This window comes from Vigna umbellata, chromosome 1, assembly GCF_029865625.1.
Source record: "Vigna umbellata cultivar VRB3 chromosome 1, Vumbellata_1.0, whole genome shotgun sequence".
NCBI lineage: Eukaryota > Viridiplantae > Streptophyta > Magnoliopsida > Fabales > Fabaceae > Vigna > Vigna umbellata.
The window spans coordinates 99,301,253-99,315,209 of record NC_142165.1 but is presented as its reverse complement, the minus strand read 5'-3'; the positions used below and the strand labels follow the sequence as shown (position 1 = coordinate 99,315,209).

Here is a 13,957-nt window from a genome sequence, read left to right as displayed (position 1 = left end):
CGTAGGCGAGGAGTGATCGTCGGTGCAAGAGGCATGGTGCAAGGGACACTGACAAGGAGCGGCTCCTGGCAGGCTTCCAGTGGAAGGGACACAGGAACAAATCGAACATACACCGGAATGAGAGGGATCTAGAGACTGTATAGGTATGAGACTATACAGTTGAAAGATAGCTTAAAGGGATTGATTTGGCTACTCATACCACCAAAATGCATTTGCTTTTCGGTAGCCTGACCCATAAGAACTCCATGGTTAAGCGTGCTTGGTCTGAAGCAATTTAGGGATGGGTTCCCAGAAAGTGTACGAGTGAGGACAAAGCACATTGGAAAGCCTGGTGGTGATGTGTGGGGACAGTCGATATTCCATGTAAGTTGCCGGAACGTTACAAAATTCACATTATGCTCGAAATAAAATAATATCTAAAAAATAAGAGAAACTACTCACTAATTTTACAGTATAGTTTGTAAGTTTATATACCTTAGTCTTAACAATGAGTATGGATATTTTTCTTTTTTTAAGCTTTGGATTGAGTATATAACTATTTTTTGATGATTTAGTTTTGATAGTTGTATTGTTATTGTTTTAAATTAAATCATGTGAATTCTTTTTCATAAGACTAGTAAATAATTACTTTTTAATCTAATTAATTAGGATGTTTTGTCTTTAAACTTCTAAAAAAAAGATTAGTTTGATGTAACAGTTGTTTATTGTGTAAAACTTTTACGTAGAATTTCATGTATGTCCATTAACACAATCTGTGTTTTTTTCTTTGTACTAACAATGAAAATGGAACAAAATTAAAATGGATGAAGAATAAATTTAAGATAGTAAATTTAGAAATGATGTAGAGGTGACGACAATAAACAAATTGTACTGAAATGTAAAGAACACAATAAAAAGAAGAAACTAAATTACCAATGGGAGTAAAAGAACTTGAAAACTAAATTAATAAAAGTGGTCAAATTGCAACATTTAATACTGGAATAATATTTTTTTTCTATTCGTAACATTTTCAACATGTATGTATTGTTTCACAATTTGTCATCTTAGTAAAATACAAAATCATTCTATTTATATTTTCTAATCATTTTGATCGTTATACAGGATAAGTTCAAAATTTAAACAAATTGTACATTAAATCGTGTTAAGAAAGTGAATCATATTTCATTATTGTAGAAGTAAATAATATAGTTGTGAATATGAAAACTCTTGAATTAGAATAACTCAGTTGTAGAAGTAAACAACATAGTTATAGGAACATAATCATCAAATTAGATACACACATTTTTTTACTAACTTTTGTATTAATATGGCTGAAAATGTTCCATAATTCATTGAAAAAACATATAGTCAATTACAAATAATAAAATTGATTTTTTTTTATAATTATTAAATTAAATATAAATAATTTTAATAATTTTATTGTAAATATTTTTTTTAGTTTGTAAGTAGTTTTATAATTAAAAAATAATTAAATTAAAAAAATATATATCAACAACGAGAAAAGTTCCTTTATATATAAATATAGATGATGAACAAATAATAACAATAGAATTCATTCTACATCCTTTCATGCATGAACCGTCTCATTGACATTTATAATGAAAACCCAAACTAATATTGACTGAAAAATAACAATGATATAGAAGAACAACATAATCTTAATACTGGAGATAAAAAAAAATCTCATTAACATTAATAAGAAAAAAAAATCTAAAAGTGGTGCGCAAAGTATTGATCAAAAAATAATTCTTACTTACCTTGTTCAAAAAATAACTATATTTAATATTGATTAAAAAAAATAAGCATGGTTGACCTCAACTGCAAGAGTTGACATAAATTGAAAAAGAAAAGTCTTTTAAAGATTAAGTAAGAATATATTTAATGTAGACCAAGAAAACTTTCACTAACGTTAATTAACTAAAAAATAACGATAGTCTACACACATCAACAATAAAATAACGTTAATGATGTCAGTAAAAAAAAGGTGAACATAATCTACTTTAATATAAAAAATTATTATATTATACTTAGTTAAACAAATGACACCACCACTATAATTAGATTGTTGAGATAATGTATAAAAAAGAGACATAAATTTGATAATAAGAAGAATTTCAAACTCTTATATTTTAGGTGAATTTGAATTTATCTATTTTTAAATAATTCAATCATTCTTATATACTTTTAAAATCATATTCTTTTAAAAAATTATTAACAAAACATATTTTATTACAAAACATTAAAATTCCCAGAAAAATTATTACATTTTTTCAGTAGCACATAAACAGCAAACAAAGACATGCAATTACGGTTACTACTTAAATTAGGTTAAACAATTAGTCAAACAAGTATAATGTTTAGTTAACCGTTGAATAAGTATGCCACAAGTTACTGATATCATTACATTAACCTCCATAGACTAACAAAAGGAAGTTTTCTGGGAAGTTAAATGTTGAGTTAAACTTATCTTTTGAATCCACAATAACTCAGTTTGTTAAACTTTTTTCAATATAGTCAAAAATCATTTTATGAGCATCGGAATGCAGGTGTTGGATTGTACAAAAAACTTGTTCCTTCTTATCAGAATACATCGGTAAGAAGAGAGATTTGAGATTTTGTGAAAGAAGAAGACGAGGGACGTGGGTGATTGTCCACCATGTGTTTGAAAAAAAAACACACAAGGAAGGAGGGAGTTAGTTGTGTTGTTCAACTATGGATGAATAGATATGATGTACACATACACATACACATAGGAGTGGCCGACAAAGCAATGCGACAACTGGTTTTCTGGATTACACCTTTCAACTACCCCTCACTTCGCTCCATGTCCCCACCCTACCCTACATCCCCAAACTTTCTGTTGCATTTTCAACTCTTTCATTTTTTATTTTCCTTTTTAGTACTCTCATGCTCTCACCTTAATTTCAAGAAAAATATACAAAAATGTCATAATATCGATTATCATGAGTTTATTTTATAATTTAATTTTTTATTAAAATTGAATTGATTATATTAGAAAATTATATTTTTTCTCATATTTTTGTATTTATTATATATAGAGTTTTGCTAAGACACGTGACTCTTTATTCAGTTAATACATTTTAACAAAGTGTACCGGATTTTAGTAGACAAAAATACTCTCATTATGGATTCTAAGTTTTAAGGTCAATAATATTTCAATAATTTTTGTTTTGAAAACAAAAAAAAAACACAAGAAACTCCCAAACCCTTATTCATCTCTCTCATCTCTCATCCTTCATTTCTCTCAACCTTTTCTCTTTCATCTCTCTGACTCCAACCTTTTCTCTGTCATCCTTACAGTAGTTTTAAGTGAAAAAATCACAAACACCCACCTAACCCTAATCTACCTTCCTCACTTATTCAATTTGTTTTTCTCTCATCTTCATCTTTTCTTTATTCGTTCATTTGTTTTCTACTTTAATAACAAAATAATTGATGATATTGATGTTGAATTTTGATTGGAGTATCTTCCCTTGTGAATGTTATTAAATTTTGTAAGAAGCTAAAGTCTATAATAATTTCAAAACTAAAAAAAAAATAAGAAACCCCTCACGAAAGACGTTAGCATCAACCCATAATAGTTGCAAAGTATTTAGTTTCTTAATACCAATTTTGATAAAATCATAGAAATGAAAGGAGTAAAAGTTAAACTATGAGCATGATGGTAACAAACTTATTAAATTTAAATTTAAATTTGAAATTCAGTGTGTTTTGTTTTTCTTAATTTCACTTCTACGGCAAATGATAAATCAGAATGACAACATTATGTTTATATTGACCAAACAAGTTGGAGATATGAATTGTTTAAAATAAACTTACATAATTTGATTTACTTTGGAAAGTAATTTTCTGGTCCAATTTATTAGTTAGTATATCAATGCAGTTCTTCTTGGAAACTACTCAATATTCTGCAATTTGCTCAAATCTAGAAGATGTGTAATTTGTTAGAATATTTTTATTTTTTTTACAAAATTGAAATAAAAATATGCTTATCACTTTCATTACGTATTGTAACATGATTTAAAAAAAATTAAAACTAAAATAAAATTTTTATCAATAGAATATAAATGTTGTAGACACCCTACATCTTAGTAAGAGGATTTAATAATTACAATGAATTTAGTTTTAGGTAGATAAAATATCTAATGTTTGTTTTCAAGATATTGTCCATTCTAAGTTAAGTCCTTATGGATTTGTTTTTTAGTTTTATTTCAAAAGGTTTTTTACTAATAGAAGTATCTTATATGTATATTATGTCCATTTCTTGTTTTATTCTATGTGAGATTTTTGTTTGTATCCTAACAAATAATAAGTGGAAGTAGTAATCAGATAGAGTTAATTTTTGATAAAGAAATGTGTTGTTGACTTTTGAATATGGTTTGGATTTATTTTTCCTTGTATTTTTCTTTGAAATATGAAAACAAATGCTCTTATACTTAATATCCTCAAGTTTAAGTTGTGTTTAGTGATTGCTTTCATCACTCATTGTCATAATTGAACGCTTAAGTGATTGAGAAAATAACTCAAGCGAAAAGTTATAATTGAAGAAAAAAAATTTATGAAAACTTAATCTTTTAGAAGGAAATCTTGATGTTGCACAATAGTCACTAAAACAAGATTATGATATTACTACACAAGTTTTAAAACCTTTACAAGTTATGTAACCATGTGAGGATGTATGCTAAGTGAGAATTAGTTTCTAAAGCGTTAATTAAACAATACTTGAACTTTTGAAAATTAATGAGAGAAATGCAAATTGTGAGATACTTAACCAAAAAAAATTGATACTTAATAAATATACAAGAAATCCAATTATGATTTTTGGAGGCATGTGTTAATGTGTTAAAGTGGTAATAATTGTAATCTTATCATAATTTTGAGCCTAAATTTATGTAGACAAAATTATAACGGTGATAAGTAAGTAAAAGAAATTAAAATGTTTGTAAATATATAAAGTAAAAGTGATTATGAAGTGGGTATTTATTAAAAAATATTAATTTTATTTATATGTGAATAATATTATTCCTGTAAAACATGAATTTTTGGTTGATTCAAAATGAAGAAACTTTTTGAAGTTTGTTACTGGTACTCTTTAAGTGTATATATATCTATTTGATAAGGTAAGAATAAATTATAATAATAATCAAATTGTAATAACGATGTATTAATTGCATGGTTTGTTATATATATATATATATATATATATATATATATATATATATATATATATATATATATATATATATATATATATATATATATATATATATATATATATATATATATATAGGCTAGAAAAATCGATAAATTAGTTAAAATTATTATTATTATTATTACAATATTGATGATAAATAATAATAATAATAATTAGTTAAATAAAAAAACAGGGTGGGATGAGGCCATATGTGGGCAAGTCGCAAGCTTTACACTGCACTGCAAACCATCAGAAAAATATTGGAAGTAGAAATTCAACTAGATACAATCATTACAAAACATCTTGTAATAAGGGTGTGAGTGATGAGATAAATGGAAATAAGGTGAAAGGGGATAGAAAATAAGTTTAATGAATAACTAAAGTGTTATTCTTTACCTTAGAGAGTATGTAATTTATAGGCTTGTAAAAAAAACTAGAGAAAAATTTAATCAACATTAATATAATTTATTAACTACAAAACATATGTAATTAGAATATTACATTATTAATGAATGATATGCAATATAATATATCTACATGACATTTTTATGATATATGACCCTTTATGGTGTGTTTAGATATTTAGAATGATATTAGTGTGTAACAAGGTGTTTAAATAAGACATTTTCTACTTCATTGATATAATTACGAATCTTAATATCATATTAATAATGTCTCAATTAGTATAATGGTATAACAATATAATCTATAATGTAAAGTGAGAATTATAAAATAAATGTGATATGCACACATATAATTGGTTCATTTTTATTTGTATTATTGTAATTACAATAATACATGCTCTGAAAACAAATGATATTACAGACAATAATAACATAAAAAAATGTTAATAGATAATTTAAGCATACTATATATTATTATTTTTAAATAGTTGATGTCATATAATTATCTAATATAGAAATATAGAATTCTCATGTAATTTATTACTAGTCATGTTTAATAAAAATACATATAAAACATACAATTAAGCGTTGTAGGACAAAATTAACATCTTCTGTTAACACATTCTAAAAATATTATTGTATGGGATCGAGTCACCTAAATCTGCACACTTTTTGTTATCTCTGTCCGGTCTTCGTGAGATTCTTTCCTCTGTTTCCCAAAGTTCGTCCGTTCTGTCCGTTTGGGAGGGTACCTGTCAAAGGTGCTATGATGCTTAAGTCAATAATGGTCTGATAGCTAGTTTAAACGCTGCAATGAATGCGTAATTAATGAATATGCCTACCTCTTACCTTTAACATGTATTTATAGTTTTGGTCATGGGTCTTGGATTAGCAAAGCCTTAATTACGGGCCAATCCAGAGCCCAATCCTTTAACCAATGTTTTACCTTAATCATGTCTGAAGACTTATCTATCATAATCGTCCAGTCCTGGGTGTTTGAGAAATACCGTCCGTCCTAGATGTTTGTTGGGTGTCGTCCAGGATCATCTAGTACAAATATTAATATAAAACTACAAACAACAAAAAAACATAACATACTTATTAATTTAAAACTAAAATGTATCACTCAATTTTATTGAAAAATCATTGAATTTGATATCAAGACATATCGATATTAAATATTATTTTTAGTACAATAGAATATTGAAATAATTTAACAGTAACAATGTCATAATCAATATGCTGTTCTTAATATAAATTCAATTATTAATTTCAACATCACTTACCTGTTACGAAAAAAATAATAATAATTTAAATTCCACAATAAAATTTATGCCAATAAAAAATATTAGTATAATGTACGAGTTATTAAATTTCTAGCGTACATCTATGACATATCTTATTAACATTAAACTAAAAAAGTAAGTATACACTAACAAATACTTTTAAATTTCATTAATGTATATACTTGTTATTGGAGTGTGTCGGTATTTTCTAATTAAAAATGATCTAAAAATACATATATTTATACGGTCCAAGAGAGGTGAAAATAAGATTACTATTTGGTTTTGGTTAAAAATAACCATATTTTTATGGAAAAACCTTAGTTTATCAATAATGTAGTAACTAACACCAATTATTTAAAAAAAAATACACTTTAGTTTTTCAATAGAGGAAGAGACGGAAACTTTGGATTTAAATAGTTTAAATAGAAAACAGTACTTGAATTTTGTCAAAATAATTGTTTAACATATGTTTTTAAAAGTATATTGATAATCACTGTCTTAAATTAATTGATTTATATAAGAATAATGTGGTAATAATTACCAGATACTTTCACGAAATAAATAATTATAAAATAAGAAAAATGCAATTATCCATTCCAATCTGTCACGTAATATTTAACCAAGTTATATGAGGCAAATATACGGTTTCCAAATTTGTAGAGGGATAAGTAGGTTTGGTATATAAACTTAGTAATATGCATATTATATGGTTTTAATTATGGTGTGAGTTATGTTATAATTGAGAGAGTTATAGAGAATAAATATGAATTTATTAAAGATCTTAGGCGTATTAAAAAGTGCGTGGGTTGGGCTGCGAAAGTAGTTACGGCTATGTTATAGGGCTTGTTGGGTCAATTCACCTTCGGTCGAAATCCCGAAAGATATCATAACATAACATAAACATTACAACTCACTAGATAGACACAGATGTAAGTAAGTAATATAGAGAGCTCAGAAGGACATAGTTGCAGAGTGCAGGCATATTTGTCACTCTCTCAAACGCCGTTCTCATTCCGCATCCCAATTCTCTTATCTCTTCTCTCTCTGTTTTTTCTTCTCCGTACTCTCTCCACACAGACACATGTGTGTTTACTCAACGACCACAACACCAACACACTCGCTGACATAAACACTGCTTTCAGGTGCATCTAATCAAATCTTCTCCCTCCCATCTAACTCCACCAAATGCAGCAAATACACTCCATGGCACCAGGAACAGCGGGAGGAGGAGGAGGAGGAGGAGCCAGGTTTTTCTCCGGCACCGCCTCCGCGGACAGGAGGCTCCGACCCCACCACCAGAACCACCAGGCCCTCAAGTGCCCCCGCTGTGACTCCCTCAACACCAAGTTCTGTTACTACAACAACTACAACCTCTCCCAGCCTCGCCACTTCTGCAAAAACTGCCGCCGCTACTGGACCAAGGGCGGCGTCCTCCGCAACGTCCCCGTCGGCGGCGGGTGCCGTAAATCCAAACGCTCCAACAAACCCGCCAAAACCTCCGACGCCGCCCCCCCGCCCCCGCCGCCCGACCCGGACCATTCGAGCAGCGAGAGCTCGAGCCTGACCGCCGCTGCCGCGGAGCCCGTATCGGCGCCGATAAACTCCGATTCCACCAACATGCAAGAGTCGAAGTTGTCGGTCCCCGTGGATCCTGTTTTGGGAACGAATCCTCTGGAGCAGGGAGCAGGGGACTGCGGTGGTATCTTCTCAGAGATTGGACCTTTCACCAGCCTGATCGCTACTTCCACTAACGAGCCCTTGGGTTTCGGTTTCGGCAACTGTCTGCCCGATGCGTCGTCGTTTCAGTGGCAGCACTCGAAGGTGAGCAGCAACCAGGAATTGAAGTTGGCCGAAAGCTCCTTCCTCGATCACACCGTTGATTTGTCGACTCTGCATGGTAAAACCAACCACGGAACATTCGGATCGTTGGATTGGCAGGGCGGTGCGGATCAAGGTTTGTTCGATCTCCCTAACACCGTCGATCACGCTTACTGGAGTCACACTCACTGGTCTGACCACGACAATTCTTCTCTCTTCCATCTCCCCCCCTGAAAACGGCTCCACTCCTTCACAAATCTCATCTCACCTTTTGTTTTTTTTAATCTCTTATATAATTTAACTCTAAAGGAGGGCAAAGGATATTTGAAACCAAACTCAAAGTAAAAAAAAATCCAAAGCGAAGGTGGAAGGACTTGATATAATTAATTACGAGGTGTATATTTTTTTTTAATTTATAAATTTGGGGGGTGATTGAGCTTGATTCTAATCAGTGATGTGCATGCACAACTAATTCCATGTTAATTTCTATCTGATTTTTCTTTTTCCTTTGTTTGATGTGATCACGTTTTAATATATGTTTGTGGAATTTGATTGATTAACAGAGAATTATAGCAGAGTGTTTTAATACGGAGCGTAATTGTTTATCGAGTCGGTCGCTTATGTTTGGCATTTTTTATTTATTTCCGTACGATGATCATGGCATGTCTGTTATTTTATATACGAAGAATGAGCGAAGAAATAACAAGTATTGGTTGAATGTTAGTTAAATCGTAAGTTGGGTTGGTATTCTGGTTTTGTAGTGTGAGATTGATTGGAGCGTGGGTTGCGGGGATTTGATTATTGAGATTAAGACGAGGGAAATGAAAGTAAGAAATTAGGGATTGGGTGGGATAGGGTAGGTTGGGGCGTGGGGTAGTGATGAGTTGCATGCGCGATCATGTTGATGAGTCCGCGTGCGTGAGAGGAATTATCTAAATGGGGACACGTGGGCTTGAGTTTGGGTGGGAAGAGAAGAATGTGATGTGGTGTGGTGTGGTGGATGAGAAGGGAAGAGCAATTAATCTGGATGTAGGAGTGGTGGAGAAGACATATCTAAAGTAGTGCATTCATAGTGGAGTATCAACTCAAGCACTGTTGTTTGTGGGGATATGCATGGGAACAGAAGGTGGTCATGATGATGGCCTCTCTCTTCACCAGAAATCAACGACAGTTGAAGCTGACTCTGATTATTTATTCATGACGCGGATGCCTCTGTTCCAACACGCCAAACCAACAACCTTTCGTTTCAAATCTCCCTCACTCCTCTGTTTACCATATTAAAATAGGATCACATTTCTTTATCGTTCACCATATACTCTACTGTTTTCCCCCGTCTCAACACATACCAAATTTTGTCATCTATACTGTTTACTGCACTGTCCCAATACAGTCACAACCCAAATTCACATAATGTATATTTAAATTAATCTAGGTAGGGCTAGAGGGAATCCTTCTCATCATCGGCTAGGTGTGGTGGCTTCGTAGTTTTTTTTTCTTCTACATACGCATACATACATGCACAGTGCAATCCTCAAACAATAAGATAAAAGTTTGAACGAAAGTGAGTGATATGATGGAAGAATTGATGGGTAGAATGAATAGCGAAAGGAGCGAGCAATCTGGGTGTATTTATCTATTTATATAGATGTAAGATCGAAGGTGAATGTTTTGTTGTCGATGGGTTAGTGAACAAAGGAGGTAATAAAAAGTAAAGTAAGACGTAGGGAAGAGGTTGGAAGGGATGGGGGAAATGCATGAAGATAAGTCAAGGGGGTGTGCAGAGTTAGCCCATATTGTTTGCCAAAATAGGTGATGGAAGGATGGAGTGAGACTAGAGACAACTGGTCCATGGCGTGGCCTTTTAATGTGACAGAGCAGCGTGGATTGCGACTTCACCCATGTTAGGGCCTCAGAAGTAGGCACATGGTTTTCGTGGTCCTTCTCTCCACTCACTATTGTGTTGTCATACACAGCTGCCCCTATTCAAACCTTGACGTCTGAACTCGTGCTTTCTACCATTATTGCTTAGCTCTTTCCTTTCCCTAATCACACTTCAACTAATACTATTATCATTATTATATTGCTCTCTGGAAGAGAGTCAGAGTGTAGACCATATGTCTGGTGACGAGTGACGTTAATATTAGGAATGTATTCCTTTGATGTTAAGGTTAGGAATGTATTCCTTTCCTTCCCATTCTGCCAACAGATTTCCCACGATCTTTTCCCTTTATATTAATTACGTAACGTACAAGTCTTCCTACTTTTTTTTATCTACATGTACTTCTCCTCTCCGTAATAATCCAATCAATCACTTTACCCAACCGGTGTGGGCTCATTTGGACGAGGTTCTGTACTTTCTGCCTCAAATGCATATCCATCAAACTCCCATATTATTAATGCCATCTTTCATTCTCTTCGCCATGCCTCTGCTCTTCCTACTTACATCCACTCTTCCACCACAGTAACACCTTATGCTTTTGCATGACTTATTAACTCGCATTCAATTCGAAGCAAGTGAGAAACTCATTTTTTATGTACTCAGCCATCGTTTGAGTTATGAAGACATTGTTATCCCAACCCTGAATACATTCAGAATTTTTCAAAACTTTACTTAGATCCAAATTAACAGACTTTACTCACGGAAAAAAACTGCACAGAAAGATGTTCGAACATTATACCTTCTTTTCAACCTCGCAATTAAACCAATTGTACCTTTTTTCTTTTCACCCTTCATCTGTAAATTTATATTTCATTGATTAATTGGATTAGGTACCCGTTATTCCAACTCGGGCTAAACATGCATAAACACTTCCTGCAGACATAGAAAAACGACTTCTTCATCTAAAATAATTGGATGTGGGGCTAGCATTTACCCCTCTTTTCAATGCATGAAATATCGTAAATCCTTATCTTGTTTTGGGGAAAAAATATCTTTTCTATTGGTTATTATGCAATAATGAGGAGCTCCAACCTCATGTGTAAAACGACATATATCTAGTCATAAATATGGCAACGCCAAGAGAATTTACATTATCACCACTAGCACCGTATGACACCATGAAAGTGAAACATGGAACCGCAAAGTTTTCTGCTTGTCTCACACTACACAAAACATAAATGTCTCCCGGCAAAAGGATTTGAAAATGAAACTCCTCTCCCTTTGCCTATGTGTTGATTAGAAGAATTTAATATCAATTCTGTGTCAACAACGAAGGTGAAAATTTTAAAGTTTAGCACTGAGAATTTGCAGCAGAGTAAATATGTCTTCCACCATTAATACTCTCAATACTGTCTTTCCACCATTTTCACCGACCATTCCCTCCACATGTACGTGTTCCTGCACTTCGAGGAGCTATAAAACACAAATTTTTAATTTGTCTAAACTATTCATATCTCATAAATAAGTATCATTTTAAAAACTATAAAAAGTTAATATAATTATGGTTTCTTTTAGCAAGAGAAAACAAAATTGCTCTTGAGGAACTAAAAATGGAACCTACCCTCTTTTTTAGACTGTTCCTGTGTAGAATATCTATATCCAAAACACTCAAAAAGAAAAAAAGTGTAGTGGCTTCTCTCTTTTTCCTCCCTTGTCTTATGTTGTCCACGTTGTTGGTTTTGTTTTTCCAGTTGTGGTCCAAGCTGCTTTCTCTATGATTCTTAAGTCCTTTTTTTTTGGTATAAATATGTACAACGCACACCCGTATAGATATATAATCATATCTTGTGTATTTTTAAGAATAAGTGTATGATACATATAACATATTGTATCCGACAGATGTATGGTATCGACAACACGTATCATTAATATGTGCTGCATAATTGACTGGTTGAGGATATGTTCTGCTTAATTTGCTGTCATTGGATTTACGGCGCACGTTCAGATTTTGTTCCAAAAACAACTTACGATGTAGGAGAAATTGAGGATCTAATGCACAAGAACATGCTCTTCCAGATAACTCTGCATGTAGATCAACCTGTTGATTTGTGCGTTCCATATTTCACCTGAATATCATCACTTCTTTGTTGGCAGTGACAATTTTTAGTTTGAGATTCATATCTCCTATAAATAAGACAGGTTTAAAGTAAATAATTTTACAAGTTTATTTTTTAAAATTAAATTTAAAGTATACTTTTTAAAAAGATTTATTATTTATTAAATTTATAATATTATTATTATTATTGAGTCATCATTAATATATAGTCAAACATTGAAGATATATATATTTCTGAGTGAGGTGTGCTGGAAATTCATATCAATTAAAAATAAAAACAAACTTACAGGGTAGGTTTAAATACATTTTCAGTTCTCATTTTTGTAAGAAAATTTCAAATAGTCTTTCATTTTGTTTTTTAAATTAGATTTCTATTTTTTAAAAATGTGATACAATAAAACATATTTATAATAAATAACTTAGAATTACAAGGTGATTCTACAGGGTTAAATTTAAAGTTATATATATATATATTAAAAAGATACGTTAAATAATTTTTAAGTTTTAATTGATTAATTAATATTTTTAATGAATAAATGAAATATCTATTATTTTTACATATTATAATTAATAACTAAAACTTAATTAATAATTGTTAATAATTTAAATTATAATATTATTGTATATTTACACCCTTCAAATAATATAATATATAAAAATTAATTTTTTAAATTATTTTTATTTTATTTTCTATTAAAAAATTGACTTCAATTTTTAAAATTTTAATGAAATTTCATTTTTTATACACTAAGGTTGTAATATATTATTTAACCAAAATCACACATATAAAAATGATTAAACTAATATTAATTAAAATTTAGAGATAACTTTTCAACTAATCACTTTTTAATGAACCTTAGATATTAACCCTAACAAATGAACACACATGAGTGAATGTTACATTACATAAGATCCTAAATGCATTCATGATCCAATCAATCTTTTTCAAAGTAAGGTAATGTATAAATAACTGCACAACCTTTTAATTAAATTCTGGCAAATCAACGCACAAGATTGAACATTATACACTACATGAAACCTGATATACATTCATGACTCAATGAGTTTCTTTAGAGTGAAGTAAGGCACCATCTTTTAATGGACATTAGAGATTAAATCTTCACAAATGAACACACATAATTAAATGTCACATTATAGAAGACTTAATATGAATTCATGACTAAGAAAACCTTTTCCAAAGTGACACAATATGTAGATTAAAAACATATAGTAAGTTTG

At 31.0% G+C, this 13,957-nt stretch overlaps 1 protein-coding gene across 1 annotated transcript; it reads left to right on the top strand.

The window, feature by feature from the left end:
- Positions 1-7,809: 7,809 nt before the first annotated feature.
- Positions 7,810-9,171, top strand: LOC124835270 (dof zinc finger protein DOF5.4). The gene has a single exon (XM_047310166.2). The coding sequence runs from the start codon at positions 8,091-8,093 to the stop codon at positions 8,955-8,957; it is 867 nt and encodes a 288-aa protein (XP_047166122.1). The 5' UTR covers positions 7,810-8,090; the 3' UTR covers positions 8,958-9,171.
- Positions 9,172-13,957: the final 4,786 nt, after the last annotated feature.

What these genes read in the sequence shown, in the direction of transcription:
- LOC124835270 (XM_047310166.2), top strand. Translation starts at nt 8,091, where the DNA reads ATGCAGCAAATACACTCCATGGCACCAGGAACAGCGGGAGGAGGAGGA.